Source organism: Anser brachyrhynchus (assembly GCF_964034855.1).
Source record: "Anser brachyrhynchus genome assembly, chromosome: 12".
Taxonomy (NCBI): Eukaryota; Metazoa; Chordata; class Aves; order Anseriformes; family Anatidae; genus Anser; species Anser brachyrhynchus.
In genome coordinates this window covers 13,800,882-13,826,355 of record NC_137707.1, presented here as the reverse complement: position 1 = coordinate 13,826,355, position 25,474 = coordinate 13,800,882, and the positions used below count along the sequence as shown (strand labels likewise).

At 50.7% G+C, this 25,474-nt stretch overlaps 1 protein-coding gene and 1 long non-coding RNA gene across 4 annotated transcripts in view; one reads left to right on the top strand and one right to left on the bottom strand.

Annotated features, from left to right (window-relative positions):
- LOC308176314 overlaps positions 1 to 23,206 on the bottom strand; it is an 87,360-nt gene extending 64,154 nt beyond the window's left edge. For both annotated transcript variants that reach the window (XR_013938225.1, XR_013938226.1), the window contains exon 1: positions 36 to 23,206. This is a non-coding gene — a long non-coding RNA (uncharacterized lncRNA). The remainder of the gene's footprint in view (positions 1 to 35) is intronic.
- GNAO1 (G protein subunit alpha o1) overlaps positions 1 to 25,474 on the top strand; it is a 137,431-nt gene that overhangs the window by 64,955 nt on the left and 47,002 nt on the right. For both annotated transcript variants that reach the window (XM_080551878.1, XM_080551879.1), the window contains exon 4: positions 23,222 to 23,382. In XM_080551878.1, the coding sequence (XP_080408004.1) occupies positions 23,222 to 23,382 (161 nt within the window). The remainder of the gene's footprint in view (positions 1 to 23,221; positions 23,383 to 25,474) is intronic.

Sequence of the window (25,474 nt, the reverse complement as noted above, 5' to 3'; positions counted from 1 at the left end):
TGCACCGGTGCCTCCGTTTATGTGGCTCTGCTCACCATCATTAGCAGAAGATCATTAGCAGATGAGTAGTACTGGCTGTGTAATCACCTGAAGAAGAGCTCCCTGGTGAGGCTGGGCCCCAAATATCTGAGAGCATCTTTCAGCAGAAACTAGCTGCAGCTGTTTCTGCTCGGGAGCCCGACGATGCTCAGAGATATAATTCCTAAATCCCACCCTCGCTGTCCAGCTTGCTTCTGCTGCCCTGTCAGTGCTGCTACAGCAGACATCTGTTTGGTTAACCCTTGTTCTCCTGCTTTTTCCATTGCAAAACCACACTATTCCTTCTAGTAAGCCTTAAAGGTGCTGGAAGTTGGACCTGGCGCTGTTTTTGTGCAAGGTGTGTCTTTGCACAAGCTTTTGGCCCTGGGGCAGGTGTGCCAAGAGGGGATGCACCCAGTAGCACTCCCCGGGATGTGCACTGCGCAGTAACTTGGAGAGTTTATAGCTATCAGGCCCCACAGCAGTGCCAGAGGAACGGCAACAACTTAGGCTATCGCAGCCTATTCCCCTGACATTTTCTTGGAAAAGAAAATTGCTGTGGGAATTGCATGGGGGAAGAGCTGGCTCAGGGCACAGCTACATCCCTGGTGCTGCCCGGGGTGTGATGTTTCACATCTCACTCCAGAAAGTTAGGTGCCACCGGGAGCCCCCATCCCCTCCGCTGCTTCTTCGTCATCACCTCCGAACCACCCACATGTCAGTAGCTTTCTCATCTCTTTTGGAGCTTCCTCTTAGGCTGGGTTTCTGTCAGCACTCCTGAGCAGCAGGGGACGCCACCCTCACTGTCCCCCCACGCAGTGCTCAGATCGATGTGACCACCCCTGCCCTCCCCACAGAGCCTGGCACTGACAGGGAGCGGGGGGCTCTCCAGCCCCGAGCCTCCGCTCTCCTCCTTCGAGGAGGACTGTGAGCCCACCGGGGTCCTTTCATTTCGCCTGTCCCACGCCTGAAGTGCAGTAGAAGCATCTTGTTGTGTCCTTTCTCTCATTGGCTGAGCCTCTTAGGAACTGCAGACATTTGTCTAGCTTGGACCCATTGAGAAAGATCCGCTGCTGATGCTTTGACCTTTCTGAAGCTGCAGTATGGGGGGAGAGTAATTTTCTAGAGTTTTACTCAAAAAGGAGTCACTCATGCTGCCTTCAGGAGAACTGTTGTGCAAAACAAAATGGTTTCAGAGGACTTGGTCCACCCGCACAGTGCAGGGCAGGAGCTGCTCCAGTGACATGAAACCTTGCCAAGTACCAGGGAAGTGACAGGAACATCTGGACAACTGGTTTAAAAATTTAGAAGCGTTAGACCTGCCTGGCCTTGAAAGTGTGTGCGTGCATGTGAGAGGGTGAAAGACTGACTTCTGTCCCCCCCACAGTGGGTGGCTGCCTTCAGTCTCGTGTCCAGGCACTGCTCTGGTCCCCAGGCGAGGGAAGCAGGACCTGGTTCCTTCCCAGTGACGTGCTAGGAGACATCGCCATCACAACGCTAAAGGATGAAGCCGGGGGTTGCTTCTTGTCCCCACAGCAACACCGCACAAGTGCTGCACTTGGATCTCGACCATCCGGGTGAGAGTACCTGAGATCCTTGTTGCTGCTTCCATGCATGCTGTCAGGCAAAAGCCACCTCGTGGATCATTCGCACATAATTTCTGCTGTTCTTAACAGAAGGAGCTAAAAACAAACAGCTACCTACAGGAAACAAAGGCATTTATGGATCTGAAGACGAATGTGTCCACAAATATGACCAACCCTTCCACCTTGCCGTAGCTTTTGCGCTCAGGGTGGGAATGACCACCAAGCCCAGAGGTGGCAAGCGGCCCTTGCAGCTGGAGGTAGCCGGTTTCAAGGATAAACTTTCCCTCTTGTTGCCATCTGACATGAACATGCTCTGAATGATGGGCAGGAAACTGATATTTTTGGAGGGTTTAATCATCAAAACAAATCAGAGCCTTTTTTTTTTCCCCCTGCGCATTCATATGAGTGAATTGAAGAACTACTCCCCTTCCCCAAGATGGAAGGAGCTGAGCTAATGCCAGCACGTGTGCTCTGGCCAATTTTATTTATTTCCCTGGAAGTAATTTTCTTTCTAAAAATGCAGCTTTCTCAAAATCCCCCAATTTTCAGAGAAATTGAGTCTGCGGGAATTTTTGACAGTGAAAAGCTGAGCAGAACGCTTTGCATGTCTTCCTTTTTGCTGCACGGCAAAGAGCAATACTAGCTGATGAGTGGAGGTGAGAGGAAAATTAAAGTGAAAGGAAGAAATTAAAGGAGAATATTTTGTCATTACTGTAATGAAAACATTTGATACTGCTTAAGTGACAGAATTTGATACTGTCTAAATGAGACAGGGAGAGAACCACCTGCCAAAATCTGGTGACGCATTCGTTTTGCAAAAACCGATGTAACTTCTACTTGTCACGCCACAGAGGAGAAACTCAAGCATCCCGTTGGCTCTGATGGACACAGGATTGGCAAAGCTGAATAGACATCTAGTGTCAAAAAAAAAAAAGGTGAAAGAAGGCTGAATTAGCATGAGCATCTCTCCCACAGGAAGGTGGGTACCTTCATCTGGCACCCGAGGATCTCAGAGGGCTGCACGCCTGCTTCTTACCAAGCATCTGTCTCCCAGTCCTGCAGGTGGGCAGGGCATGCTCAGCCTTCACCTCGCCTAGCCTTTTTTATTGTAATTATATTTTTTATTTTTATTGAATGGCTCGGGTTGGGAGGGACCTTAAAGACCACCCAGTTTCAACCCCCCTGTCATAGGCAGGGATGCCACCCACTAGATCAGGGTGGCCAAGGCCCCATCCAGCCTGGCCTTGAACACCTCCAGGGATGGGGCATCCCCATCCTCTCTGGGCAACCTGCTCCAGTGCCTTTTTGCCTTGCCTTGGTGGAAGAGAGGTGTCACAGGGGAAACAGAGGAGCAGATGAGCAGATTTCTGGTCTCTCCTTCTCCTCTGCTGCATGCCAGTGTAAACAGGAGCAATTTCACCAGGGCCACTGGAGTTGCAGACTCAGAGAGAAGAAGAAGGACCCTCACCATCCAAATATTCTTCAGGGTTGGAGATGCTCAGCTTCGACTGGAAAGATGGAGAACAAGAGGGGAAGGCAGAAAACATCAGTGAAGAAACAAGAAACGTGCTGAGGAGAAAAGGGAAAAATTAAGCAAGGATTAAAAGCGGGCATTTATTGTACTTGTGGAAAGGCTTCTGAGCTTGCAAGCATCTGAAGGACAGGAAAAGCTGAGTGTTGCTGTCATAGTCCCAGGAGAGAGGGGCACAGTTCTTGAAGTATGTGAACTTCAGAGAAACACGGTCATGTGTTATGGCTATGAGGCCTCTTTTTATTATATTTTTAATTAAAAGGATGCTTAGAATTTTTCCCACTAGCTGCTTCATTTTTTGATCTAGTCAGAAGGCAACTTCTGAAAAGGCCTAGACCTGGAGAACAACCCAATGGGAAAACGCTAACGAGTCTCTGCAACAAAGCTCTCTGTCAGAGACACAGGGCAAATGCAGCGCTTTGGGACTCGGGCATGGTGGAGGCGCACCCGATGGAGCACAAGATATCTCTGCAGAAGGCGAGTTACTCCCGTCTGCTTGGGTACTTGGAAGATACCCTGAGTGCGTCTTGCAGGAGGGAGAAGGCTGACATTTCTCTGTGGCGTGAAATGCAGCCTGGTCTGTTGGGCCTGCTGGGACCGGCGTGCCTGTGCTGGGACGTCAGTAGCTTTCCACTTCAGCTCCATGAACACGATTCCTGTGCATAACTGTCTGAGCATCTTTACTCTCTGAAGATCTCTGTGATTTCAACCGCTTCCTTTGACGATATAAATAATACGGTCTATTCTTAGCTCTACAGCAGTATACTCACATCTTTATCTAAATTCTGCAGAATTTTCCATTTCAGATGTTTGGGCTTCCAGAGGCAGACTGCTGCTTATCCCATGCATGACATTATTCCTTTGATACATGATCTGAAAATTCAATTACCAGACCAATTACTGACTTTTTCTGAAATTTACAAGGAAAACATTAAAGTTTGATTAAGTCAGAATTCCCACTGGGCTGATCAGCAATGAGACCAAAATTAAATTGTGTTTTTAAGAGCTTTGCCACCTTGCGACGCATGAGAATTATCGGAATCTGAAAGCCTGTTGCCAAAAGTCAAAACTCGGAGTGCTGGGCAGTGGGAGACACATTTCACTCCTCATAAAAGTGAGTACGTGCTGCTCTAGTTCCAGAGCTTGGGAAGGCCAGGTGGAGTCTAAGGTGCCTGTACAAGAGCTGCAGAGCTGCTGGGACTAAGCACCCCCATTAATTACACATGCAGCTGAACTTAGGTGGAAACAAGATGGGCCCTAACCCTTTGGTGTCCCAAGGGGCCGAGCAGCATCACGGGCAGGAGCAAAGCAACAAGAAGACAATGGCTTACCTGGAGCTTGGTCAAAAGCCAAGCCAGGTGGCATTGCCGTCCCCGGGCTGCTCCAGGAGCAGGCAGAGCACCAAATGTTTCTTGCATCGGACAAACCGTGTATAACTAAGTAGGGCTGTCCTCTGAGTTTGCAAACAAGGCAGCTTTTCGTCACTGGACATCCAGAGAGATCACATACCTATGTGTCATCTGTAGTGCTTCTAGTCCGTACAGACCACGTACCTATATGTCATCTGTAGTGCTTTTCTTCCTCAGCTGAGGCCCCTGCTGATTCCACCCCTGCATTAAGCTAGCGTGGATGAGGGCAGAAGTGAGCCACAGGTGGCTAAGTCAGCCTTCGACGCATTGCTTCAGAGCCAGGACAATGATGTCCCTTGTGGGAGGCTCTGAAATGCAGGTGGGGTTGCTGAAGGATACTTCCACAGGGTGGGCAGGTTTAGCCCTTACAGCTCGCTGCTGTGTGAGCCCAGCTCGTTAGGGGCAGATAAACATCTGCCTAATTATGCCCTCCCAGAGATTGGGTTGGCATCTTAAAATACAGCACTTGCGCAGGCAGTTCATTTGCTTCTGCAATTTGCAGGTGTAAAAAAAGCAAATTCATTTTCAACATTTGCTTGGGGAACGGATGAATCAGTAAAGAGTAAAAGGACAGAGATGCAGATATACACAGTTGCATCACCAATTAAATGACTGAAAACAGCTTAGAAACTCAGGGCTCTGCCAGCCACTGCTTTACAAGCTTGGTAAGGAATTGAAGTGTCTGTGCAAGTCTCTTTTTGGACCCGGTGCCTTCTCTGAAGTCCCCACAGTTCCTAGAATTACAGCCCATTACTTAACAGCATTGAAGATGAGGATTTGGGAGCTTTCATGTACTGATGACACAGAACTTCTTGGGGAAAGAGGGGAATTTACTAAATGAGGGCTGAAATGCTTGAATTTGCTAAGAGCTGTTACGTGCTGTGCTTGAATGGACGTCAGGGGAGCACACGTCCGTCAGGCACCGTGCAGCTCTTCCCATCCGCACTCGGGCAGTCAGCGTCTGGGTGCAGGAGCTGTCGTCCCCCTGATTTTCCCCACCCCCACAACCTCACTCCATCTCCCAGCGTGACACCGAGGAGCAGAGAACGGCTCAGAAATGCCTCTCTTAACCTCCAGCCTCCATCAAGTCGGCATTTCGTGAGGAGGTGCACTAATGCATAATGCATGAGCACTTAGTGCGCTCCCTGGCTCTTCCTCGCGTGGAGGGGTTAATGAGCGAAACGAGAGGTACCGTGCTGGGGCTGGATTTCTTCGGAAGGCTCCGCTCCCCTTCCAGAGCCTCCGGATTCATCTTTCTTAAATAAACACACTTCAGAAATCTTTTGGAGTGTAAATAAGTCAGGGCAGCGGCAAGAAAGCAATTGCCAGTGAATAATTTGTAGAGCTGCTTGCAGCTGGCCCATCCTCACGGGGCCAGACCTGCCGGTTGGCAATGCCCCATTTAGACCTCGTTGATCTCGGCACATAAGCTCCTTCATTTAGAGAGGTTTCCATGATCCCCACTCGTTCCTTCCTCCACCTCCCTCCACTTTTTGGAGCTGTAATAGCCGAGACGCTGTTGACTGTGCGTACTTCAAACAATAACCTTCTGAATGATTTAGCAACGCCGCTCCTCCGCTAGCAGGTTCCTCTTGGATGAAATACGTTCGCGTTTATGTAGGCCAGAGGTTTCGGAATGCTATTAAATTTACATGGCGAGCTGGCAGAGCAGCCATCTTCATCCGCTACGCAGAAAGGCAAAAACAGCCTGCACGCAGCAGCAGGGAAATATTTACGAACACAGAAAAATCCTGCCAGTGTTCATTACCCTTTTGGGGGATGAGGACAGTTAACATGAAAATGGAAGAGCTTATTAAATCACGAGTCCATCAGGCTGGCCTGGCAGGCTGGCAGGGGGAGTTTCTTGGTTATGGGAGTGCGTGGGTTTTTTGCAGCTGGTTGTTTGACAGGCCCCTGGTGTCAGAGGGGTTTCTGTGCAGCTTTTTATAAAAATAAAGAGAGAAAAAGGAGGAAAAAACGTGCTGAGGTGCAGCAAGGGCCAGGAAATGCCACAAACCCAGTGCAAATAAAGGCATGTGTTGTCGGCCTGAGGAGTCAGGCAGAGAAGGGTGCTGGGACTTGGAGCACCTGGAATCGCAGGCCCGGAGGGAAGCTGGGTTAAGCTGGGTTACACAGAAGTTTGTTACCCCTACCCACAGAGCTGTCAGGTGGATTTTGTTGTGCTGGGAAAAGAGCAGCCGTAAGGCCGACGTGCCACCTCTACTCACAGTGAGGCCCCATCACCACAGGCCCGGTGCCTCAGCGCTCGGTGTTGGCTTCGGCCTACCTGCGCCACGAGGGGCACCGTGTCGGTGTGAGAGACACAAAACCCATCAGTCGAGCGCCCGTGACCTTTGAAAGGCCCACGGCACTTCCTTGCAAGAGAGGAGAAGCGTTTACAGCGGCACCCTGGCCAAAATCCAAAGCGTGCAGATTACTTTTTTGCCTCCTTAAATATTCTGCACGGTGTCTGTGAGCTCTAGAAGAGCCAAAAGCACTGGAGCGACTCCAGCTGAAAGAGATAGCTTGGTGCTGTTCGTTCGGCAAAGCAGTCTTCTCACTTCTTGTCCTAAACCTTTAGGCATGGTGTCGAGGCCCTGCCTGGATATCCACAGCCCCTGCCCTTAATACCACCGGCGGCCGCGGCCCAGCCGTTTGCACGGTGATGGCTCCGTGGTAAATAAGCGGTTTGTGCAAAGTTATTTGGGATACGAAGGGCCACGGAAACGTAAGATCTCTTTAATAAACTCACTGGGCTGTAGGTGGCAAATAACTTCAGCAATTCCCAGACGGCCTCAAAATGTAGCGGCTGCAGAGAGGCAAATTAGTCATTTTATGCTCTAAATACTTAATGCCAGTGCTAAAAATGAAGAGATGGAAGAATGTCCTGGAGAAGTAGATCGGGATGCAGCCGAAAACAAACCCCATCCTCATCTGGTGTAAATCAGTGCCTGGCAGCAGCAGAGGCGGCGCAGCGATGCTGGTTTACACCAGCTGCTCATCAGGTAGCAGCGGGCCTCTGACCCGGCAGCGTTAAGGAAAACGACCCATACGGTGCCTGAAATATTTATGCCGAAGGCCAGCAGCGAGCCTCCCCTCCTCTCTGACCAGGCACAGCATAAAACGGAGGCGAAAAAGATGACTTGAAACGTGCTGCCCGAGGGACGTGAAAGGCACAGTGTGAGGCTTTTCTCTCCGATGTGGGAAATAAGGGCGGGGAGGGGGCGCAGGGAGAGATAGGAAGCTGGCACTGCAGAAAAGGATTTTGTTAAAAGGACTAGCGAACGCAGGCGTGGTGTGCCTCAGAGATCAGCACACCAGTGTTCCCGATGTAGGATAACCCAGGCAGGGATGGGGCTGGTGAGTCCATGACTCTCCCTGGCTTATCCCCGGTGCCCACAGTGGGATGGGGTGAAGCCGGAGCCGCTCGGAGCCAGCTGTGAGCCCCGAGCTGCCGGCCTGGGATCAGCGGGCTGCGAGCTGGGGCCGGAGCCTGGCACCAGTGCTCTCGGCCCAACGCTTTCATTCGTTTGATTAGCTGCTTCTCCTCTGGCAGCTGAAAGGACACTTGGCAGCACCAGGCTTTTTGCATCTTGTTGAGCTGAATAGGAGGGAGTGGGGTTTTGGCAGGGACAAAAGAACATACCGCTGCTCCATCAATGGCCTCATTACTAAACACGGTGGCTCACAAGAAGCAGCGAAGAGCTATGGAGAGCTTTATTCTGGTCGGCAAACACGTACTGGAAACGCGTTTCCAGCTTGACCTGAAGATAGCAGCTGAAAGGGAGGTTGAAAAACTTGACAATTTGTATCTGCAGAGGGGATCTGAGCGCGCATTGTGTGTCTCTGTGCCGTGGGTCTGGACACCAAGCTGTGCGTGTGTCTGTCAAGAGCGAGCAAGCAAGCTAAGCCAGAGGAAGCACAAGGGTGGCACAGAAAATTGTGCAGGTTTTCTGGAAGGGACTGGTGCACTCCAGGCTGTCCAACGGGTGCTCGGCTCCTGATTGTATTAGGACCAAGGGTAACAGCTGTATTGTCACCTGCTTGAGGGCTCTTGAAGTTAAACAAGGTGAGAAATCAGCCAGCAAACAGCAGGAGCTGGTCACCCAGCCGGCTGTACCAGCAGCTCTGACCACCACTTACGCATTCAGACATAATGGCAAGCCTGTCCGTGCAGATACCATGAAAGATCTGAGCTGCTACATTTTAAGAGAAATCTAGATGAGAATTTTTAACAAGCCAGTAAAAATTCATCCTGAAAAGCCTATTTTCTCTATTATGCCTAAGCAATGGGATTTTCAGGAGTGTTCATTTTGCCCCGTTGATAACAGTCTACAGTTGAGCTCAGTGTGGATCAGGTTAGGTCAATAGCAAGTGCTTTAGAAAATCCCAGCCCATGTATTAATATTATGAGCTATTTTGAGAGCTAGTTGTACAGAGGGTGGTGCCAACAAAGAAGCAGACGGCATGTTTAAGTGTGGCTGTGAGCTTCAAGAGTGGTCCTGGAGTATTTGCAAGTGAAAACTAGATTTGGTCTGTAGGAATCGTTTCCTATAGGAATGAAGTTCAGGCACGTAATGATGGAAGTTACAGCTGTGGAACAGGGTCCAGGAACGCCTCAGAGGAGTTTAAGGCAGATTATCAACTGGGCACTGCACTCAGCTGGTACTTGTAAGGAGAAAGCAGTGGGAAAGAGGGTAAAATTGCTGTACTGGTTTTGATGTCATCCGAAGGCGGATCTGACATCAAAGACACCAGCCCAGGGCATCGTAAGCTGTGTCCGGGGGAAGATCGCTGTCTCCTGAACCACAGCAAGCCTTGTCCGGCAAGGAGAAGCCACCATAACCCCAACATTTTGTTGTTTGCTACAGCTTTTCAGGGCTACTCATAGGGATGCTTTTTGTGATTCTTAAAACCAAGTCTTGTCCCTACCGGTCCAGCCCCAAGCCCCAGGAGCTCTCAGTTGTCCAGGCTTGCTCTCTGCTGGGGCAGTTTGGGAGGAATTCCCTGGCATTAAGCTGAAATAAAACCATTCCAAGGAGATGGAGTGAGAAGCAAACCTGCTCAGTCTCAAAACTTGCTCAGATAGAGCTCTGCATAGCATACGATGATGAATAATAAATAGCAGTCATCCATCCGTGCAGATCTGCTCTGCCCACAGTAGAGGGTGCAAAAAAAAAACCGCGGGGGGGGCATTTCCCATGTCAGGCTGAGCCAGCGGCTCTCCCTTCACAAACCGTTCACTCACATGGTATTGATTGAGAGAAGGTACAAAGGAAAGACATCCGTTAAATAAAATGTCTCAGCGTCAGGCAGGACATCAATGGGCAAGTCGTTCATCATCCAAAAGAGCCTCTGAGGAAAAGGAGAGGGAGAGCATGTTTGCTCTTGACAGAGGGGGTGCAGGAAAGCAGAGGCAGGAGGAGATGTCCCGTCCTGCTCGTGCTGATGGGTTGGGGAGAGCCCACGCTCCCAGGGCCGCCTTGTCCTGTGCCGACCTGAGGCTGGCTCCAGCCTGGGGAAAAGCTCACACTTCTTCCTCCTCCTCCTTCTCCACCTCCTCCTTCTTCTCCTCCTCAGAGCCTGACCCAAAGATCCAGCAGCTGGCTTGGCATTCACCACCCCAAGCTTTTAGGTGTTCCCATGAGACGGGAGGGAGGGAAAGCAAGAGCAAGGCATCTGCAGGCAAGGTCTCTGCTCTCCCAGTCTGATATAAATCCCATAAACAATCCCAGGGGCATTTACCACTGCAGCCACTCACCTAAGGGTGAGGAGCACATTAAATGGCACCGCAGCCTTTCTTCATCCGGGCAGGGTGCTGTGGGACAGGGCCATGGGTGTCACTGGTGGGCCGGGGGGCACAGCCCACCTTCAGCCTTAGCACAACCAAACCGGGTTAATTCTGCAGCTCGGGTTCATGTGGATATTCAGGGTAACATGCTGTACAGCTCTGGAAGCCTCAAAAATGGGGGGGAAACGGGTTTCTTTTGTAATGGGAAGGTTGTGAGGGATGTCCCGCGGCATGTCCCGTCCCGCTGCCCCGCGGCGCGGGGCCAGGAGGCAGCAGGGACCCGGCGTGGTTCCCATCAATGCCGCAGAGCTCCCGGGACCCGGGAAGGCTCTGCCTCGGACAATGGATTATTTTTAACTAGCTCGGATCTTCAAACACTGTAGCTTAAAAAAGGGGAAAGAAAAGAATAGCTGATTTGTGCAAGCTCCCCTGCTCCCATTAAGGCGATGGAAGCGGCGCTGTGCATTTCAATGGGGGCAGGACTGTGCTTCTCGGGGGATAAATCGCACCCTGTCCATTTCCCTGCTCTGTGCAGCCACTCTTGGCTCTTTCCTGCCCCCCCTAAGGACACCCTTCTCTCCCCTCCCTTCCTGATACGCTCCCCAGCAGATTTTTGTTGTTGTTGTCATCGAGCTATTCATTTTCCATAGGCTGCCTTCATTCCCGTGGCCTTTTGCAGCTAGGAGACAAGATGTCGCCTTGGAAACAAAGCCCCTTCGATGGCTGGAGTCTCTGGGATCGCTCTGTCTGCTCCCGACTACTTGTAGGTTATTTTTATTAACCACACAAAGATGCAGCGGGCTCGTAGCCAGCGCAGAAAGTAGCCACAGGAGGCGGAGGGAAGGCGAGCGGCTTGCCGGCATCGCTCGCCCCGCTGGGGATATGTCCTGCGGCGCAGCTCGCCTGCCAGAATCGCATCTCCGGGGAGCGCTGCGCATGCAGGGGCGTTGCTGGAGGCCAGCGATGGTGGCAGAGCCAGCTTTCCAAGCCCAACTCCGAGTTTTCCTGCCCTGTGCCACGGGGCGAGCTGGGGAGCAGCACGAGGAGCCCCCCAGCTCGGAGTGGTGCCGCTCCTCCTGCCCTGAGCGTGGCCATGGGAGAGGTGCGGGGCTGCTGGGGGGTCCCTGGGGAAGGGACGGGACTTGTGCCGTTCCTTGGCCCCCATGGGGCGAATGCTTCCTTGTAGGCTGCTACTCTCCCCTCTGCAAAGGTGTATATAAAAGAAAAAAGAAACAAAAGCTGATTAAAAGAAGCTCCCTAATCCCCTGCTGGTAGCTGAAATATTTCCAAGCCAGCAAAAGTATTGCAGAAAAAAATGAATATATGTATATATATATATATTTATTTTTTTTTTAAATCAGTATCTAGGCCTTGCTCCTCATGCCAGCACCATCCTCTGCTCCGTGGGATGCGAGGGGGCTCCCAGCTGCAGCAGCTGGATGCCTGGCGGGGCTGGGGTGGCTCTCGCAAAGAGCGGGGGAAGCAGCGGAGGCGAAGGAGGAGAGCGCAGAAATAGGATGCTGTGGAGCTGAGCGCTACCCGGCTGCAGCTGCACAGGGGTCTGATGGCAGGGCTTGGGGCTTTGCAGCGATTTCCCCTCCTGGCTGCAGGCACTGGTGCCACCACCACGAGCCTCCCTGCGGAGCCTGAGATGCTCTGCAAAGGGCAGCGCCGTGCTTTAGGGGGATTCCCCACATGTATCACAGAGGGATATGCACAGATGAGCACTTTTACTGTTTCATGCCTTTTTTCCATCATTGCTGAGACTCACAGGTGCCCAGGCTGGCAAGATGCTCCCAGATTTTCCTGTCCTTTCTGGTGCCTCCTCACTGGACCAAGGGCTCTTTTATCCCGTTGCTGCTGGGCACCCTTGCCAATACTACGTGACACTAGGGTCACGGAGATGTAGGACTAATCCAGCTACGGCAGGTTACGGGCCTTTTGGTTTTGACATTCTTTGATGCTATATTTGTGCCAGAAGAATAAATAATAAATAAACACAACAGCATCAAAGATTTGTTCTGGGCCCCCAGCCTATTTCTGCCTATCCTCGTTAAGCCGTTATAAAGATATTTCTCTGCTGGCATCTTATTTTATGGACTAACCTGTCATCCGATGCTGCACCTGAAGTCCCATTTATCTACCCTCTCTGAAAATAAAAGTTCTTGCTAATAGCCCTGAGCACAGATTCCCCTGGAGTGGAAACACTCACACCTGGCTCCCCAGAAGTGGCCTTTCTGTTTCATTTCTCAGCCTGGCAGGAAACAAAGCCTGAGCCCTGCGCCCAGCCGCGGGCAGAGACGAGACAGAGGTGACCAGAGGTGGCCCCAGGCCACCAGGTTTCCCTCCTGCCCTATCTCCCCTTCTCCCATCTGTGCCCTGCCAAAGGCTTGAGGAACTTTATTGCTGCTACTGTAAGGAAAATATAGGACAGCGTTTCTCTGCAGCAACGCGTAACGATATATAGGCAAATCTGTGAGTGCGGACTTGGCTCTGCTAAGCAGAAACTCGCTGAGGGTGAGTCTCTGTAAGCCCTGCTGATCAAAGGAAGAGATCCTCCGAGCCTCTTGCAGGCACTGGTGTCTTGATTTTGCTGGAGATACAGCAGCACAGGAGAGATCTAGCTCCAAATTTGTCTTTCATCCCCCATAAACTCTGGGGCTCCTTCTAGGCAGTCGCAGACACCTCCAACAGCCACTTCTCCACCCGTGTCCTCAGTCTACAGACCCCATCAGATCCCTCTTCCTCTCCCACCGGGACCACATCCAAATGCTCCTCCTTCCCCATTTCTTAGACATCCCGGTCCTCCCTGCAGAGGAGGCTTCATGGGCAGCTGGAAATTAAGAGGACGGGAAGCTAAATGAAGGCGGTAGTAATGATAAGGCATGGGGGAAACCTTGCTGACCGGCAGACGGCATCTCATCTCATTTCAGCCCGTCCCCTGCGCCACGTTAACGTGAGCACAGAGGCCTCCGGGATCTCTGTGTGGCTCCATCGCTGCTTGTGTGCAGCTGGTGACTGAAAAAAAAAAGAAAAAGAAAAGAGGATCAAACCAGCATAGTCGAAGGCAGTAGGTGTGTGCGTTACTGGGGCAGCTGTCTTCGCTGGCTGCATCGGGAGCCGCTGCCAGGGAACATCTTGGAGCAACTGCAGGTTTGCACACAAAGAAGAGCAGATTTTCCATCTTATCTTTTTATAGCGGCTCCCCAGAAAATAATCGTGCTTGATAGGGAAAGCTGTGTAAAGCAAAGCACTGCCGTTTTTCTGGGGGCCCTCTTCCCAAAGTACTTCTTTAAACAAACAAAGGAAGCTGAGGCGAGTTTGCAGAAGTGACTCAGTTCCCCAAGTGCCCTCGCTGCCGTACGTGATACCCTGTTAGTTAATGTTCAGCTGATTGCCAGGACAGCTATAAAACCCCAGTGCCATCCTGTCTCTCGCCACGTGTACGTCCATCCTGACCATAAATCCTCCTCAGAGCATTTTCCTTCCTCTGGAACTGGAAAAACCCTTGGCTACAACATTAATCCTGCCACTCTGTGCTTCCATTTTACCCTAGGTCCGCACGCTCTTGCTCTTCTCCAGAGGCTGAGGAGGAAGGGCTTGCTTCACTGGGATTTACTCTGGGGGCTTGCAGACATCCCAAAAGCTTTAAGAACAGCGTTTTCAAACGTTTCCCCGGGGTATGTGCAGCCTCACTGAATTTTGGAAGCTGTTTCTGGCACAATTTCCTGGGGCGTGTAGATGTCAGACTTTACGAACCCCGTTTTGCTCATGTAAAGCTCAAGTCGAACACGAGTAAAACCCTTTCATCTGCACTCAGCAGTGATCATCTTGTGAGGCATTTGATGAAGGAATACCAGATGGAAAGACAGAAAATTGTGGGTCGAATCCAAATTAAAACTGTAAATAAGCGGCAAACAAAGGATTCCTGATAAGCAGGGTCCTGGTGTGCTTATTGCTAGAACTGGACAGAAATATTTGATGAGTGGTGATTTACTGAAAAACAGTCTAAAAGAAAACAAAAAAACTTGTTAAATGTGGTCAAAATCTAGAGGTAATCATGGCCAAGATGAGGTTCTTTGAAAATCTGGAGAATTTTTCAAAAGGAAGAAAAGAAATTTTCATTCCTGAAAGGCCAGAGTGATTTGTTTTGGTGATTTTTTCCAACTTTTCATTTGGAAACAGATTTTTTTTGCTTGAAAATTGGCCCGCATTTCAAACAATAACGTCCCACGCCCTGAAAAACTCAAACCAAGATGAAGTATATTGGTGGGGCTTAAGGAAAGTGCTTTAACTGGGTGTGAAGTGAGATTTTCAGAGGTTTGGGGATTTACAGAGGAAGGCAGAGGAAAGCGTTTGATCCAAGCTGATTTTTCACATCATCTAATTTTAAGTTCTGCTACCAAGTGGAAAATCCATTATTATTTGGCATCCGTGATACCTGGTCTCCCACCATCAACGTAAGAAATAATTTTGGGACACCCTGTCAGGCAGACAGCATGGGCTGTGGACACCGCACCGACCCCCTGCTGTAGCTATTTCAGTGGAGAGCAGGAAGAAATCCCTAACCAGATATCCCAAGAGAACATATGGCTTATAGAGAAGGAAAGAGGCAACCAAGATGCCACAGAGAGCTGAAATTTGGTAGGATTATTGGTGTGTGTGGATTTTTTCTGTCCACCTTGCCCTCTAAGTATGCATCTTTAATACAGATCACCAAGTAAAATAGGACCATAAAATGAAACAAGGCTCTTTCTGATGGAAACACCGGCAGTTCCTTCAGGAAACTGCAACCTACAGACTCGGTCCTTCATCGTACGATACACTGATAAATCTGCTGGATTAATTGTGGAGTGGATATTAGCACCCACCGTTCAGCATCGAGCCCTGAACATTAGACTAATTACTGGGTTCCCGCACTGCACGGCTTCCCAGCAGGAGGACGCTGCCCTATAAATCATCATACATGAGCGGCATTTAGCCAGAGATGTTAAAAAATTCTGCTTTGTACTGGGAATGCTCCCACTGCCGGGGCTATTTTCCCATTCTGCTGAAAGGACAATGCCCCTTCCCCTTTGTGGCTAGGAGAGCTCTCAGGACAGAGTCGGTGTCCCCCCCCTGCCCTGCCACCCTTAAGCGGGAGCGATGCTGATGTGGAAAATCTTTAAGACATCCTAAGAGAGGAAAACTTGCAGGCTGAAGCCATGGTTAATTCCTGAACCCAACAGAGGCTCCCTGGGGCCCCAGTGTGTTCCCGGAGTCCCAATCCCTCCCACCCAGCCCGTGTTCAGCCCCTCGCTTCGCAGGGACTGCAGGACAGTCATTTATTTTTCACATCGCAGGAGCCGATGCAGTTTCCCCAGCTGCTCTCCCACCGTGGGATATCAGACGTTCCCCTGCCGTTTACTGCAACATAAGCACTCCACTGCTGTTTAATTTTATGGATTTTCACCCAGCAGAGAAGATTTTAGAGAGAGGAGAAGGGCAGAGCAGCGAGAGCAATGCACCGCAAGGATTTTGCTCTCTCGGCTTTCCATGCTCCCAGTCCCCTCCTCACCGCCACGTCAGAGCACTTCCCTGCAGAGCATGAAGCCATGCGGCTAATGTCCCCCATCTGCGCCTCCCTCGCTCATCCTCTCCCTGGTGGGCAGCGCTGTGTGTGCCTGAAGATACCGACAGCCCTTTCTGTGAGCGAGGGATAAAGTTTGGGCTCGCAGGTCCCTTACCCAGGCCCTTTGCTCAGTGCCTGTAGGTCTGAGGACCCACCAAAGTGTGCTGTCCTCAGAGGAATGCTGACATGGTGCCACTTTTTCACCTATTAGTGCCTCCACCTGCTCCCTTGCAGGGGATGTGAATATATAATATGAAGGAGAAGGTTTCCTGCGACAGAAAAAGGAAATTGGTTCTGAGTGGCGTGGAAACAAGTGCTGCGGCTTTGTCCATCTCACTCGTGTGCCAAGATAGCCCCGCGTAGCGTGGCAGTAAAACCTATGCCAGGTGCTCCACACGGCCAGCTGCTTTGTTGAATTATTGTGACCGGGACAGACTGGGTGTCATTTCCTTACCTTTCATTGCAGCTAGTGGTTCAGGACCTATTTTGAGCCCATTTCACACATGCTTCCTGGCTTTCCCATCCTTGCATGGAAAACCAGATCCTCTCTCCACTGTGTTTGCCTCACCCAGCTCAGGAGCTCGGAGCTCCTCAAGAACAGGGGAGGGCCCCACGATTTCCTGAACAAGGTGAATTTGGCAGATGACTTGCCTTGCTGAGGTCTGTGTTGTTGGGTGTCGGGACTTTCCCACTCCTCTGGTGAGGGAAGCACTATTTCCTACAGGATATAGGGCTGCAGGAGCTCTTCCAATGGAGGTGGCCAACAGGCAGCCCAAGGGCTTCATCCAGTCCATGCAAAAATTTCACCTCCGTCAGCCAAAATTTCACCTTCATCAGGTCCCAGGATTGCCAGGCAGCGTCAGTAGGGCCAAGCAAACAGGGAGGGGGGAACGAGGCTTGTACCCACCTAAGGGCTTGCCAGTTTTATTTGGCCAGCTGCGGTATCACACAGAATGGCTAGGAACCACAGTAGTACCAAAGACAAAGCTGCTTTGGAGCCATAATAACCTCCGCTATCAGCCCGGCTCGGTGTCTCCCCAAACAGGAAGCAGCAGGCAGAAACCACAGCAGTAACGGCGTTTCGGGAGGAAGGGAGATCCTAGACCAAACACCAGACACACACACGTTGTTTGGCCAAGGCAGTCCGAGGTGAAGGGCCCATCCTGGCTCCAGAAGGATATGAAAACCAGGGCTTTGCTAATTGCTAGCCAGACAGCACAACCTCGGGAAGAGAGCCGTGCACGTCACTGGGGCTGTCGGGCTGTTCTCTGTACAAAATTGCCTACGAGCAGACAGACAGCAGCCCTCTGGCACCGCACCCGAGTCGCCCAACCTTTCCGTGAGCTCTTCTACACAGGCAGGGTGGAAGACGGGCTGGCGTGACGTTGTGGAAAGCCAGCCATCACTAACTTAATTTGGCAGGCTTGGCTTTGCTGCCTGCAGGTTGTTAGAGAGCACCATGGGCCTTGCCTCAGTGCAAAACCATCGCAGGCACTGCAGGCCGCAGACACCGCGTCAGGGCCTTTCTGAGGAGAGTGCGGCCAGGCCCGGGCAGGGGGGATGCGCTTTTGGGGCCCACCTCGAGGTGTGCCCTGAAGGGTTAGGCTTGAAGCCACCGAAGAGGTTTTTATCACAGCTCAGGGCCTTCCAGGGCCTGTCAGATTGCGTGCCCGGCAAGCCAAATGCCAGGCAGAGGTGGGAGGCCTGGGTTAACCGTGGAGGTGGGTGGGTGTCTGAAAGAGGAGAGGGGAAGGTGATCGCTGCCGCGGCGCACGGCAGCGGCTTCGTGCCAGACAGATTTCCACAGATTCGGAGGTCAGCGCTGAAACACAGATGTGTGAGAGAGAGGGTGAGTGAGGGGGAGAGTCATATGTGTGACTGTTTATTCGGTGTCTACAGAAACTCCTATGGACTTGGACCCGGGCCCTGACTGACTCTGGAAGACGCGTATTCCCAAGCTTTGCTTTGTTTCCAGAATTCATTCAGGCTGCAAATAGTGTGAAAATAACCAGCTTTTGCTGTGATGCAGCCACACTTCAGCTGTGAAACACGGTCCAGATTTCTGAGCTGCTGTCTAAGGAGGTGGTTTTTGGTTTATGAGCCACATTCTGCCCCCGAGTTACAGGTCCTCGTTTCTCTCCCTGAAGTGGCAGAGATGCATACAGCTGTGCCTTGAGGCCAGGATCTGGTCCCCAAAAAAAAGTCCCCCCTCCAGGGACATCCTTTGCAGATGCTGGATGCTGTGAAGAAATCAGTTTGATTTCACCCAGGTTCCTGGCTTGGCACAGCAACTCCTATTTTCAGTTGTGCTGGGTTATACAAGACTGGCTTGCTGATAACAAGCACCACATCTCTGATTTTTCTTGCACTACCGGTAAGATTTAATGCTTCTCTTTTTCTTGCACTGCATGGATTTTCTGAAATGCTGAGATGCAGCTTTGAGTACAACACGCCACCAGAGGAAATTGCCCCAGTGTTAACCTTTGAGATAGGCTGAGTGACATGTCTGATTAATCAGAGTAAATAACAGCAAAAAATGATATTTACTGAGATTTAGTTCTCCAAAGGAAAGCACCATAGAATATGACACAGTGGGGTCAGCTCTCCTGTGAGCGTAAGTCAGTGCAGCTGTATAAGGTTTAGCAGATTTGTACCACATAGCTTCACATAAGTCTCTAAAAGTCTCTCCTAAAAGTCTCTCCCTTTCCCCTAAAGTCTCTCCATCCAGAATACTATTGCTTAATGGGAAAAAGCGTCCCCTAATTTATGTCCAGACAGCTTCAAAGGGTCGCAGCCGAGATTTACCCTGGGATGATCAGAGAGATGGGGACCTTGGAGCCCCACTTCAATGCAACTCTGTGGTGGCGAGGGCATGAGCAGCTCTGCTGACATTTGCAGGCCCAGATCGTAGCTGGGTGAGGAACAAATAATTAGGAGTGATTTATATCTGCATGATGAAAAATAATAGCTTGCACAGACAAACATGACTGCCGGTAATGTCTGTCTGCTATGGGGAGCCCCTCTTCCTTCCAGCGAGGTAACAAATTAATTGGGATATGTGGCTGCTGCAAGCGAAGTCGTAAGTTTGCTTGCTGAACATCCCCTGTGTGCTTGGTGACAATGACATATGGGAGACAATTAAATAACTGTAGTTATGTCCAGGTTAGTGAGAAAACAGCTCCCCGTGTGAACTGGATTTATACTGCATGTCTGATGCAAAGATAGATGCATAATGCAGGGTGAAAAGAAAAGACTCGGTGACTTCCCAGAAAGTTACCAAGCTGCTTCTTCACGTCTGTCTGTGGACTTCACTGTCTTGTAACCCTGCTTTGTCCTGGCCGGACGGAACCCTCCCCAGTCGCCCACTGGAGTGTAGGTTTGCTTTTTAACAACGGGCTATTTGGTCTTTTAGCTTGATCGTTAGAGACCGAGCGTGTAATTTACGGTCCCACGGTTTGGGAGCTCGGCTCTTTCTCCCAGCCAACGCCCAGCCAGCCAGCTCCGATTTTCATGCTGTAGGTGGACACATTCAGCACTCGGGAGTGACACAGAGCTGAACAAATCCTGCTCTCGGTAATGAATAACCCAAAGACAATCAGCTTGAGGTCAGGGTCTGACCCGCAGTGAAAAACGCCAGCCACTTGATGTAGCTGCAGGATGCACGGGGTCACACTCCTCCCAGATAAGAACCAGCCTGAAGGAGACCGGCACAAACCCAAAAACCCATCAGCTCCGCGTTAAATCACCCCAGCCCTCGCCATGACACCCAGCTAAGGAGGCAGCGAGCTGTCCTAGCCTCCCAAGACACAAGCGAGCGGATGAGACCTCTTTGGAGGCATGCCCATCAGCCTGGAAATCACGGCACCCTTCGCAGCATCGCCCCAGAGACGAGATGGCGAACGCTGCTCGTGTTGCCAGTCCAGGCATCTGCCCCGAGAGCACAGAGGGGACTCTCTGGGGACGTGCAGGGGCAGGGATGGAGGAGGAAGCACTGCACCATTTTGTGCCTCCTTCCAGCGGTCCCAGGGGCAGGCTGCTGCTTATTTTTAGCTCCTGAGGTAGCTGAAATACCACCGTGATATTCATTAACTAAATCCCCGTCGGATGGGAGCTGCGAGGCGGGGCGGGAGGGGGGACGGTTGGTCTGGTTTGTTTTGCTTTATTTAATTGCTCGCTTCAGTACAGACGCAAAGCGTGGCAGGAGGCTCAGCGCCTCTCACCTCGGGAAAAGAGGGAGCGCCAGACCCGGGGGAGGCGGGAGGAGAAAAGTCAATCAGGCAGTATTTAAAAACCTACCTGCTGGGCCCAGAGGGGGCTGCAGATTTTAATGTCATTCCCAGCTTGAGATGCAGCCTGGAGAGTGAGAAGAGAAAGGGGAATCTTCTCTTCCTGGATCCTTAATTGCTCGTTAAAGCATCTAACAAATGCATGGACTCATGGATGGCCCCATGCTCCTTGACAGAGGGGCTTTATCCTTGGTAGGGGGGAGGAGTATTTTTAAAACTGCTCGTTTCCCCTGCTTTTGCTGGGTGTACAAAATCGAGAGTCGAATGGTTCGCTGGGCAAAATAAAACCCAGTCTGGGACAGAGCTGCTCCCGTTCAGTAGGAGCAAGGAGCCTTCCTGCCTGCCGGGGCCCTGCCCCAGCTGCAGCTCCTGCAGGGAGCCTCACAGTCCCCAAAAGAGACTCCTGGGAACTGCAGAGCTGCTGCAGCTTCTCTCCGCTGGCATCAATCAAAATAATGCCCTGCCCTGCGAGCTGAGCCCCACGGCTGGCCCGAGCAGACGTGATACCTGTGGCCTGAGATGCTTGTCCCTGCGCGCTCCCATTCTGCCATCGCAGCTCCTCGGTGTCTTCTGCTCAAACCCACTTGCACTGGGTCTCACATCACAGGGGATTGCTGCATGTCCCAGTAGCAGGAAAGGTGAGGCAGCTGTTTTCCAGCACAGAAAATATGACAACCGTGACATTCCCTCTGATACCCTGCAGAAAGCAACGCCCGGTTAAATGCACAAAGGCCAGAGGCACCGAGGCCCTGCCCAGCTTCAGATGCTCTTTGCCATCAGAGATGAGCAGATCTGAGACTTACGCCTGTAAATCCTCCCTACCTTATTCAAGGTAACATATGAAAGAATTCCTACCTCCCTAAACGAAAGCATCTCACTGCAGCACAGTTTGGGCAGCTTGCTAAGCACACGGTCCCATCTGAAGTCAGCAGCGTGTCCGTGGGCTGGATGGCAGCCCCGAGCCCGCTGGCCTTTAGCAGGTCTTCTGTTATTTAGAACCTGTGGAAGGAGAAGAATTACAGCTGCAGCAGGGCAGGAAAGCCATACCGATGATTTATGAATATTCACTGAGCTCACGAAGCCCTCCGGGGCAGAAAACAAGCTTTTGAAATTAACTGAACTCTTCAAGGTTCTTCGTTTGCCTTGGCTTTGAGGTGTGAGTCACCAATACTATTTCTCGAAAATGAGCAGTCTGTTCGGAGGGCTAGAAGGATTTCTGGGCACTAAAAAATGAAGTTAAGTATTCTCTGAAAAAGACTTTATGTTCATAAAGTCTTCAAAGCATAGAGACTCCACCCCATTAAGTTTTATGGGATGATGTCTCCATACAGTACTGAGACATCTTCAGCCCGTAAGGACCTGATGTTCTGGGGACTTGAAGCTCTTTCGGCATTGAAATCTCCAGCAGCTTCTGTCTCCAGTGCTAGCAGGTCGGTGCCCTGTGATTTTTCATCAGTTTCATTAAACAGAGGCTGCAGAAGGGTTTTGATCCTGGCCGTGCAGTCTGTGTCGTACTCTTTGTCTTTCCCACCCATGCAACTAGGTTGTCGTGGTGCTCCTCAGCACCAGTGCTCCTCCACGTCTAAGCATTGCAGTGACCGAAGAAACAGTCCCTAGGGCAGCTCGGTTTGTTTTCCATCTCCTCTTCATACAGCAGAAACACAGGTGCACAGGATCTTCCAGCACCAGAGCTCCTGGGGTTGGGGACATCCCAGTGTCACGTTTTGGAAGCGTGGACCCCAGGGATCTGATTCCCCAGCGGGCTGGGGAGGTGACACTGTCCCAATACCCTTGTGAACCCTACAGCTGCCCAAAGAGATCCAGCCCAATGGGAAATAGGGATGGGGATGTACGGGGATGGAAATAGGGATATACAAATGGGACATGGGTAAAGGTAATGAAACAAGGAGGTCGTCTTCACTAGCTTGCTGTAAGCACAAATGCAGGATAAGAGCTCCTCTTTGCCAATTAATTATAGTAATAATAATTGGTTTTGTGTCAGCTGGCAGAAATGTGAGACTTCTCCAATTTTTTCAATTAACAAAGCTATGAAAGAAAACCTCTGCGGATTAGCCAACACCCCTGGGGTTCCAGGAGCATGTGGGGGGTGCGGGAGGGCTTCTTACTGCAACGCGAGCAGAGGTGGCCACAAATACAGGTGTCCTGCTTCACAAACGAGGGAAGCATCAGCCCCTGTGGGCCATTACAGGAGGGCTGCACTCAGCTGTTCCAAGTCTGTCTAGACGTTCCCAACCTAAATCTGAGACATCTTCCAGACCCGAGCTGTGTCAGAGCAATATCCTGCAGGAAAAGTTGCTGTTCCAGTGAATCAGATTTTTCTCACCAAAAAAAGATTCCATCCGAAAATCACCAGCTGGCCCTGCCCTCCCTGCCATACTCCTTAACCACAGGAGATTCCTCTCCATCTGAGTCACAAAGCAGTGCAGACAGCCAAGGTGTTATGTGTTAACATCAGTTAGCCCCCGTAGCAGAGACAGACTCGTAGGAAAGAACAGGAATTCAAAAAAAGGCAATAAACTAGCATCTGAAAAGCACTGTTCCTGGAGCCTTTCTGCTGTCCTTTCTGATACAGATGGTCCCTGTTTCAGCAAGGTCACGTACCTGGTAAAACTGGGATCATTGCAGGACATGCAGCACTCCAGTAACAGTGTAAAATATACTTGTACATACCTGGATTTCCTTCTGCTACCAAGAGGCTCTGCACATATGTAGTGCCAACTCAGTTGTCTGCTGAATAGAAATGTGTTGGCATGAGGTGGGCTGCACAAGGACCTGTTCCTGCTCCAGCAGGAAATCTTGCTCCGTCCTCCTTTTGCCCTTCCTGCTGGAGCATACAGTGTGGATCCTGAAGCGCCATCCTGAATACACAGCCTCTTGACCCTGAAGGTCTGATGGACTGTTTCTGAAATCTCTGGCTCCCAATTCTGCCTTCAGCATCCGTGTGACCTCTCGTTCCTTTCCTTTGCAGGCTGATGCCAAGATGGTCTGCGACGTCGTAAGTCGGATGGAGGACACAGAGCCCTTCTCTCCAGAGCTGCTGTCAGCTATGATGAGACTCTGGGCAGACTCCGGGATCCAGGAATGCTTCAACAGGTCCCGGGAATATCAACTTAATGACTCGGCCCAATAGTGAGTACTCCTGTTGACATGCTTTTGTGTTAAGAAGCTGCGTTTGGGCTTGTTAAAATTTTAACCAAAATGGCCCCAAAGGTGTTAGTTGCCTCCCAGCAATAGATCTGATCATGGCTGTGCTTACAGACCAGGATGTGTGATGTGTCACAGGCTGCTGCAAGGTAGGAAGGAGCAGGCAGGACTTTCATGTCCCCCTCTGGCCAGTCTGGGGTCCAGGACCCTGAGGCCAGGTGCTCAAACTGCTTCCAAACTGTTCGAGGTAGGTTTCTACAAACCAACTGAGACAGACCAACCCGTGTACGTGGCCGATGGCTTCTTCATTTGTCTGATAGATAACAGAAGGGTGTGGTGCCCTGCTTTGTATAGCAGTATAGCTCTTGGTTTTGTTTTTCTGATAGTCGTCCACTGTGCTGATCGGCAGCTGGAGAACAACCACGGGTAGGGGAAGTATTTGCATTTAGGGCAGCATTGCATTATTCTCGTAATACCGTCAATGGCCTCCATACCATTAGGGACCACGGCCAGATGTTTTCTTCATGGTGATTGAGTCCATGGCTTTGGTTCATCCCATTATAAAAACAGGACGTTTACCCATAAACAGCTGCTCTGGCTCTGAAGAAACACTGAGTATTCCCCCTGTTCCAGTTCAGACCTGTTCCTAATGGTAATTCTTGCAACGTGCTCGCCTCTACCTAGGCAAGGAGACAAAGCATTTCATGCCATAATTTCAGTCCCAGCAGCTGTTGCAGTCAGGCAAAAAGTCCCCCTGGCCCTGTACTGTGTCTTGGACAGTAGTCAGTAAATCGTGGTGAGTTATGAGGAACGAGCAAGCACAGAGCGATCCTTTTCCCGGTTATTCCCCAGCAGTCTGCTTTGATAGCCACAGAAATAGAGGTTTCCCAGAGTGGTGACAGGGGAATGCTCTGTCCATGCTTCTGGCTTTCGCAGTATCCCGTGTCAACAAGTTCACCAGCTGACTCATGCTCTTTGGGAGCTGCTGCGTGCTTGGATTGTCTGGCACCTCTGCTTAGACTTTTCCTGGATGTCTATCAAAACACGGACCCAAACGCCGGGGTAGCTGATGATTTTGCTCCGTGCGGTGGCCCTGATTGTCACCAGCCTGCACCAGCTCCTCCCATCCAAGCTGGCAGGGCAGTTTGGGAGCGCAGAATTATTTCTGCTCTTGCGGCGCTGCAGCAGAACGCGAGCGATGATGACACATCGCTTGGCATCGCCTGAAAACCAAATGGGAGCTCTGCAGATGTGTGGCTGGTGTCACAGCATCCTACCCAACCATTTCACACCACGAACGACTACATCTGAGTGATGATCCCAACATTATGCTGACTTTTAATCACAACTGGGTGGACATCTATGCTTAATCTATATTTCATTGCCGGTAACAGCAAAATCTGCCTTTTCTTGCCAGTTTTTTTTTTCCACAAAATAAGGATCTGATGGCAAAAGCATACCATTAGAGATATAAATTATAGAAAATGCCAGTTCTAATTGCATTACAACCTTGTGGAAAATTCTTCAATTGTTTTAGAGCCAATTACCTTGAGGAAAGTATTTTGATTTTCCTTCCATGCACTACAGCAGTTGAACATAACAAGCGTAGCCCTCCCAATATGACCAGATGCTGGGCAATTCATCAGCAAGAGCTCTGAAACCGCAAGCAGCTTCTAGGCTCTGTGCTGTGGTATTCACAATATCAACACGTAGTTGCAGCCCAGTGCAATTATTTTCAGTGTCTAACAAAGTCTCTTGTGCTGCACTGAGATTCTCAAGCTAGTCAACGCAAAAAGAGAGGAGATAATAGGAGAAAGGATGGAAGGAGAGGAGAAATTCAGGCTTGCTGGCTGATGCACTGCTCCTGCAATCAGTCGAATCAAGGAACCATCTAGGTTGGAAAAGGCCTTCAAGATCACCAAGTCCAACCATCAGGCTGACCTGCTGGGTCCCATCACTAAACTATGTCTCTTACTTGGTTAAACGTCGACTCTATCTTTTATAATAGGGCAGATAAACGATGGATTCAGCTGTGTGAACGAAGAATGGGAGCACACAGGCCCGTATTCCCAGGGAA